This window comes from Hipposideros armiger, unplaced genomic scaffold (assembly GCF_001890085.2).
Source record: "Hipposideros armiger isolate ML-2016 unplaced genomic scaffold, ASM189008v1 scaffold_488, whole genome shotgun sequence".
NCBI classification, from domain to species: Eukaryota; Metazoa; Chordata; class Mammalia; order Chiroptera; family Hipposideridae; genus Hipposideros; species Hipposideros armiger.
Window position 1 is genome coordinate 1,218,766 of NW_017731838.1, and position 8,674 is coordinate 1,227,439.

The 8,674-nt window shown below is 36.4% G+C and overlaps 1 protein-coding gene across 1 annotated transcript in view; it reads left to right on the forward strand.

Moving 5' to 3' along the window:
- Nucleotides 1-211: 211 nt before the first annotated feature.
- The window catches only part of KLKB1 (kallikrein B1), a 23,043-nt gene continuing 14,580 nt past the window's right edge, over nucleotides 212-8,674 (forward strand). Inside the window, exons 1-4 of the mRNA XM_019667174.1 lie at nucleotides 212-321; nucleotides 926-984; nucleotides 6,056-6,218; nucleotides 7,479-7,585. Coding sequence (XP_019522719.1) covers nucleotides 927-984; nucleotides 6,056-6,218; nucleotides 7,479-7,585 — 328 coding nt within the window. The 5' untranslated portion in view covers nucleotides 212-321; nucleotide 926. The remainder of the gene's footprint in view (nucleotides 322-925; nucleotides 985-6,055; nucleotides 6,219-7,478; nucleotides 7,586-8,674) is intronic.

The following is an 8,674-nucleotide window of genomic DNA, read 5'->3' on the forward strand; positions in this document are numbered from 1 at the left end:
AGTCCAGTGAGATATGATTTAAGCTTCATGACCCCAAATAACAGGGACTATTACAAACATTTTTAAAAATGGAAAACTGTGCATGAATTGTGTGGTCCTAACGTGAAATAGTTAATATATTAAACAGCTGAACACTGGAATGGGACTTTCATAGAGTATTGACAGGGCAAAAAGTAGAAAGAGTTGGCAGAAAACCAAAGTCAATATCAAAGCCAAACAAATACTGCCTGCAGTGCAACATTGGGAAAGCTTGAAGACCGTCCATTTTTAAGTGGTGGGAGACCCTCACATCCAGAACCACGGAAGCAACTGTGCTTTCAGGTAGAGAATTTCTATTATTCTGATTGCTTCCAAATAAAGTGAGTTTTTAAAAATTCAGTATCATTTTTACTTTATGAAGATGTTATTAGTTTATGTTTTAATTTCACGCGTATTTAGAGACTGTAGAAGAAACTGGTGTTCTTTTACATGGAAATATCTAAGTGTAAAATATTTAAAAATTGCAAGACTATTGATTGATTTAAAATCTTTAAATGGGCTTGAATATTTTGAGGGTTTTTCTTTACTTAGGGAATCTGGAACGATATTATTATCATTATTTACAATAATTTTCTTTCTGCTCAAATCAAGAGGATTCACAACTGTTTAATTCCCCCGTACCAATTCCCTTTCTCATAATGACTAACAACATATGTGGCAAATGAACAATAAACACAACTATTCGTCCAGAGGTCTCAATTCGCATCTTGTTGGCAAATCCCTGGGCACAAAATATGCAGAAAACCCTTATTCTCTATACTGGGAATTGTGTGCTTAGATTCACAATCCAGGCATTCAAAGAAAATCTGTATCACCTTAAATGAAGGCTTATGTTAAATGTGATCTACAGCCAACAGAGTTATGCATGTGTTGTCTTCTCTTTTAGGATGATTTCCTTCAAACAAGCCACTTATTTCCTTTGTTTGTTTGCTACAGTTTCCTGCGGTAAGTGGGTTCTCCATAAGACATAAAGTTGAGGGCGTGGGGGAGAGTAGATAAGCAAGACATGCCACCCATGGAGAAAGCTATTGGATATAGAGCTTTGGAGAAGGAGCTAGGCCTTCATAAGTCAGGACATATCCTTTTAATTTTCCTTTAAATGTTCCAAGGCAACTACTACTTCTCAGTATTGTCCTAGATACACCAGGGGGAGGAGCCCAGGAGTGAGAATACCTTCAGGTATGTGTTAACAGGAACTTCCGTTTGGAAAGCACTTGCTACAAGCAGGTCTTAAAACAATCAGTCCTCTATCAAAATTAAAAAAATAAAATAAAAACCACAACTATGTGAATATTCAAAAGGCTGCTAGGCATTTTATAGTATCTGGATTCAACCCAAGTATCATACTGGACACACGGTACATACTTTGACTCTTTTAGGCCACTGGGGAGACATTTCAGAATTGAAAGCACCTCATTTAAATTTAATTTAGTAAACCATTCATTTGAATAGTTCTAGTTTCAACACCAGGTTTTGATCCTATGTCTCTTTCTATCCATTCCATTCCATTTTTCAGAGAATTAGGGTGATGCTGGACACTGTTTTACATTTATCATTGTAGAGTGTGGCATTTTCTATGTTAAGATGGTCACATCACAGTGGTTGTTTACTTACCTCTCGGATGTATGACTAAGATAAACACCTGATGGGTAAGAGTTATGTTTGTAAAGAGATATGCTGTCTTCAGGAAGAACTTCTTTTTTTTTTTAAGCCACAGTGCCTCTTCAACTGTCACCTCATTCTTCATTGCTCTTATCTGTAATCATTACCATATACAAATCCATTGAGTGCTGGGCCAGGACACTGTGGACCATGGCCACTTCAATTTTATCTTTTATAAATAAATAAATAGTGATCATGCCAGGAAAACTGTTGGTACAAATAAGCAGAAAATGAGAAACTTCATATTGTCTACCCCATAATTCAGAAATGGCCATCAGAAAAATCTGTTTCATTTTTCAGTTAGTTTTCTACACATATCTATTTACAAATTTCACAAGGATGTTATTAATTATAGATACTTTTTTATTACTTATGTTTCCCATTTGTAGCTAACTACCTTTTCATGCAGTAGATACATGTCATATTATTTGAAGGTTAGTATTTTTCTCGATTCATGGTATTTTTATATGCACAGTCTTACACACATATTTAGTTATTTCTGTAGAATAAATTTTGGGAACTAAAAATACCAGATACAAAGGTGTTAATATTATTGAAGATTTTTATGACATGCTTTATGGAATTGTCACCAGGACAGTTATTCCTAAGCTGACTTTTTCCACCAGCAGCTGAGAGTGATAATTTATCCTACTTAGGCTGACTTCAGTAGTCATCAATTGTTTTGTAGCCTAGCATATCTTTACCTTAGTGAAGCAGCATCCTAATTTATTTCTGGGAGATTGCTGCCTCCCGGGTTTGGTCCACGTGGTTGTGGCTGTGACTCAGGCAGGCTGGAACAAATGAATAAGTGCACACGTCCAGCTGGTGGCAACCACCTGATGGAAGCCAAAGCCTGGCACCAAGACTTGCTTACATGTCTAGAATTAAGACTCGGATTTTTTTTTTTCCTATTGGATTTAAACTATGGAAGAATACAGAGGGGTGAGCTCCTGGCAGTGTCTTGCTACTATGTGGAGCAAAAGCAACACCCTGGAACAGAGAATATGTCTGAAGACAAATTGTGTCTTGACAGGATCCGCTGAGCGCCCTGTCATCCAGTTCTTCCTGAAGCCAGATACCATAGACTCTGGTGTTTGAACCAATATGTTTCCTTTGTACTCAAGTCACTTTGAACTAGGTTGTTTTTTGTTTTTGTTTTTGTTTGTTTATTTGCCTTTTCATCATTTGCAACCAAAATCGCTACCTCAACACAGGTGACTTAGATCATTTAAAATTTTTGCTACTCTGGTGAGTAAAAAGGCATTCATTTGTTTTAACTTGCCTGTAGTTATTGAATCTGTTTTAAGCTGTTTATTAAGAAACAAGACTCAGGGGTGCACAAATTTTTTCGAATTAGTGTTTTGGATTTCTCTGGATAGATACCTAAGAGTGGAATTGCTGGGTCATAAGGTAGTTCCATTTCCAGTTTTTTGAGATACCTCCATATTGATTTCCTAAACTGAGGGTCGCTAGGTGAGAGGGGGATGGGGATGAGGGAGAAGGTGAGGGGATTAGAAAGCACAATCATTAACCACAATATTGCCACAGGGATACAAAAGACAATGTGGGGAATATAATCAATAATGTAAAGATTTTGTAGGGTATCAGATGGACACTTGTCTTATTAGGGAGACCACTTCATGGATGATGTAGGTGCCTGACCACTGCAGTGTATACCTGAAGCAGAAGCTGAATAATAATGGGTCAACTATAATTATAAATATATATATATATATATATATATATGTGTGTGTGTGTGTGTGTGTGTGTGTGGTCACAGGATATGGAGTACAGCATAGGGAAGAGAGTCAATAGAATTGTAACAGCTATATACAATGTTAGAGGAGTAGTAAATTGGGAGAAGGTTATCACTTTATGAGGGGTGTTAAATGTCTAATTATTACATTGTTTTATACACCTGAAACTAATAATAATATAATAATATATATTATATATTATTAACACTAATAATATATAACAATAATAAAAAAAAAAACAAGACTCAGAAAGAGCCTTTGACCCTCCCTCCTCCACTTTCCTGCCCAAGAGATTCAGACAGAGAAACCCGTTTCAGGAAGGAAATCTGAGAATGCTCCCTTAGCCTAATTTGAATTAAGTGTGGTAGATAAGAGGGCATCAGGCAGGCCCCTGCCAGCTAGATACCCTGTGTCCCATTGTCTCTGAGTTGCCCTGTGTGTTCTGCTGTTCCTCAACTACCTGAATATCACCCATTCTTACTTCTGAAATCTAAGACCTTGTCCTCCTCTTTTTTCCTTTGTCCAAAACGTCTTACATATCCAACGTTGCCTCACTGTCTTTGGAATTTTCATGCTTATGCCAATTCCTCATGCACACGTATTAAAACTTTTGATTTTCTCCTGTTAACCTTTCTCTGTTAATTTGATTATTAACCCAGCTAGAAGAATTTAGAAAATGGGAGGAAAACAATTAATTTTTTTAGCTCCCACATTATCATTCTTAAATTTTTCACATACTACTTACTAGTTGCTTGCATTTCTTTTGCAAAATGACCTTTTTATATTCTTCACCCAATTTTTTAAAGTTAGAGTGCTTTTCGTCTCCTTATTGATTATGTAATTTTTAAAAACAAGACCAAATATCTTGCCCAACATCCATGGAGCCAGGGGCTAGTGTGATATAACATAATATTTTATGTTATGGAATAACTCATGCAACTGTTTTACATATGCTCTAAAACATAATACAAACAAGTCTATCATTGTATCATCATCATCATCATCATCACCAACTTATGAGGATAAACAAAAAATTTATTAGAGCTTTCTTTCTGGTCTTCTTGAAGTTGGTGTACTTGTAGTTACCCTGTTTCAAATGATGGAGTCACATGGCAGTTCACAGAGGCTCAAGTGAAGGATGGGAACTCCCAGCTGGCACCTTTCTTTATGCATTAGGATGGAGGAGGATGGCTGCTAATAATTATGAATCAACCAAAAACACCAGTTGTCTAAAAAACTGGCCAATTTGTAGCTAGAATTCTCACTGGACCAATTACTCAGTGTTTTGTATGTATATGACATCTAGTCCTATACACTTGGCAACTTGTTTTCCCAGGAGCTTCCACATGAAGAGATTTCTGCTCTTTCTAAACATAAGCCTTCCTCAAGGGCAAGCCATCTTAGCCACACCTCTGAGAGGAAGAGAAGTGATCTTGCTGGGTTGTGTCGTCACATGGAGCTCAGGGTCAGAATCTCCAGAGAGGCAGGTAGTGCAGAGGAAATTTTACACTTCAATGCTTAAAGGAATACATGTGTCTAAGCTGCCCATTCCTGAAAGGCCATATAAAAATAGATTTGATGAAAATTGAAGCATGACTACTACCTTAGGCAATGGACTAGGCTGTCATGGGGATATCCTATGGTTAATGGACAGTTGACCAATTGCTACCTGCATTGGAAAAGCTTATTAAATAAACTTTGAAGTAGGTCTTTCAAGGTAAACTCAAATTCATATCTTAAAAGTAATAGTTTAATATATGAAAGAGTGAAAGGGTAAAGATAACATTACTCTTAATAATATGCGATGCAGGGTACTTCAGATCAGTGAACAATGTTCAAATGTTTCAAAATACATTTCATTTGGCATATACATACATTTGCTTAAACTATCTAAAAAATGAGCGATAGGAACTGAACAAATATTGTCTTCTCTGCACTTATTCCTAAAGTAAATAATACCCAATAACTTGTTTGTTTGAGTTAAACCAAGGTGAGGAAAAACTTTTGCATAGTAAAAAAGGGGACAAGATGGGAAGTTGGAAGAGCCAAGTTTATGTCCCAGTACTTTCATTAGCCCTGTGGATCTCGGGCAAGTCTGTATGGCCCTAAAACTCAGTTAATATCTTTCTTAAAAAAAAAATAGGTCAGGTGCATATGATAAATCTTGCCTCTAGCTTCCTTACAGATATATTGTGAGAATCTAGGGGAGATGTTTGTTATGAAAGTGTTTGAAAAAGAAAACATACATCGTTATTTTTAAGGCATGATATTTCCCTAGCACATTAGGCGACAGGAAGAAACAAAACTCAGATTGTATTTTATTGGGGATAATTTATGTGTAAATTGCTATATGATTTAATAAAAATCAACCAAGTTTTTTTATACAGAAGTGCCCATAAAGTGACTTTAACAATATGCATTGTTGAAATAGTTGCCTTAATATGTTTCATTCTGCCTCTATAATTACAGTCATGTTGTAAAGATTTTTGGGTATTTCATGGAAGAAGGCTTAGAACACAGATACATTTCTGTCAAAAGTATTATTTACATTAATTTCAAATGAATAGTTTTTTTCCCTCCCAATGATTATACTACAGGGTGCCTGACTCGACTATATAAAAATACCTTCTTCAAAGGTGGGGATGTAACCGCCATGTATTCCCCAAATGCCCAACACTGTCGAATGATGTGCACATTCCACCCAAAGTGTTTGCTATTCAGTTTTCTTCCTGCAAGTTCAACTAATGACAGAAACAAAAGGTAAAAGTTGATATTTCTTTATTGGAGAAGCCAGTCATTTTTCAAAATGGAATCAGTTGTGTGCAGAATGGTTTAGCATATCACAGGGTTATGTTTCTCAATTGGAGCTCAAGGACCAGCTTCATCCAAATCACCTAGAGTGGTTCTTACATAAGCAGATTCTTAGGCCGAAGCCCAGACCTACTAATCGAAAGTCTCTTGGGCCCAAAAATCTGAATTTTAAACAAATGCTGTATTCACTGAAAGTAGTAAAAGCTAGTCATTTTTTTCCAAAGGCTTCAAGGAAAATGTTTGTAAATCATTGGGTTAAGAGATTGTCTCAAGAAAGTATTTAATAACAGGTAAATATTTCACCTGAACAAGGACACATCCTTGCTGTGTGACTCATGATCACATTTGTAGATAGCACAGTCCTAAGAAAATATAATAGAAAGCAGACATTTTGTTGAGAATGTCATTGAATAAGACCCAGAGCTTGTGACCACTTTGGGCAACTATTGTATGCAGAGAGACTGGGAAAATAGTTGGTATAGAAAATCTAATTAGGTCATAAATTTGCTTAAATACAGCCATATTTTCATTATAATTTTTTACAATTTTGATGATATCCAGAATGAACATTTCTTCATTGTTTCCATTTCAACATTTATAGTTGGATTTGAATTTTAAAACTAGGAATTAGACAATCATCCTTTGATTCTACATGTTAAACTTATTCAGAAAACCCAGATTGTATGTGAGAGGCATCAACTTTCTAAATAAAAAGTTGAGTCACGTTCTGGAACCCTTCTGAATAGTGAATTTACCATTAAGGTTGACATTAAAGACAAAGACGTCTTCCACTCGGTGTGGGTCAAGAGTGCAAAAGTGAGATAAATACCATGTATGAGTAATGGTCCCGCGCTCATGACTGACTTAATTTCTTAAGCAAATGAAACTATTTATAAAAATAATCACCACTTGGGAACACAATTCCCCAGAAGTTTAGGAACATGGGAAAAACCATTAACTCTTTAATATGATTGACTTTCTGTACTTAAGAATGTGAATGTAAAGGAAAACAATGCTGAAGTTAAGTATTACGAAGACTGTTAGATATCATGGAATTGCCTTTAAGAATGTTCTTTCCAGCAAGTATCAGGGAAGCTGTAATATTTTCCTTATTCCTGGTTATAGTTATTCGTGTATAAGAAATGCTAGACATGTCCTCAATGTGTGTTTTTTATTCTCCTTTCTAAGTGAAGCTACTTTTACACACAGGTTTGGCTGCTACTTGAAAGACAGTGTTACAGGAAGCCTGCCAAGAGTGGCACGGACAAGCGCCATTTCTGGACATTCCTTAAAGCAATGTGGTCATCGAATAAGTGGTAAGGTGTAGATTTCTTAGCTAAATTTGAATGAATAATGAGTCGACCTTAAAATAGCTTCTGCTCAAAGCCTGCATTCCTGCAGGCTTTTGGAAAGGGACCCCCAGGAAGATGGTAGAGATGGACCAGTGTTCGGGACATAGCCTCGTGTCTTTATCAGTTTAGTGGGCCTCTATTTTTTGTGGTGTTAGCATTACAGTGTAAGAGTTGCAGAACGCGCATACAGACACAAGCCATAGTTTCCTCTTGATTCCAGATAAGAATTTTAAAGACAGCACCGAGGGTATCTCGCTCCCTCTTTTACTTGAGGGTAATTTGTACACCAGTGGTTCTTCCTAGTTTTCAGCTCGGGGTGATTTTGTCCTTACTCCAGGGATATTTGGCAATATTTGGAGATCTGTTTTAGTTGTCACAACTTTGGAGGTGGTTGGAGAGGGGGAATACTATAGCATCTAATGAATAGAGGCCAAGAATGATGTTAAACATCCCAAAAGGCACGGGGAAGGCCCCACAAGAAAGATTCTCTACTCTCTAATGTCAAAAGTGCTGAACGTAAGAAATTCTGGTAAACCCCAAATTGAAGGACTGGGGTCTGTAAATCTTGCTAAGAATAACACTTCTTAGAAGAAATGTGAGGATTAGGAGGCCAGAAAACTTTAATTCTAATGTTTACTGCTACTAATATCTTACAAAACAATTTTCAACTGTATCCTAATAAACTTAAGGCAAGTGAACTATATCTCTAACATAATTGATCTGAAAATAGAAAGTACTAAAAAAGATTCTTTTAACAGGTAGGTTGGCAGAACCTAAAAACGACCATGCTGTGACAGTATGTCATTGCTCTTTTATCTTTCCTATCTACAGTTAATTTCATAGGCTCAAATTTCAGATGTCTATAAATTTTCCATCCTTTCCCCCCTCACTAGCATCACTCCCTCAACACATGTACACATCCTGTGCCTGCAGTTTGTGAAGTAAGCAGTCTTTAGTTATAAACATGGGGCCTGACTTAGCCAATGTGTATTTTGCCTGAAGAAGAATACACTTCCTACTCTATAAGGTCAATTTATACCTTAATATAATCTA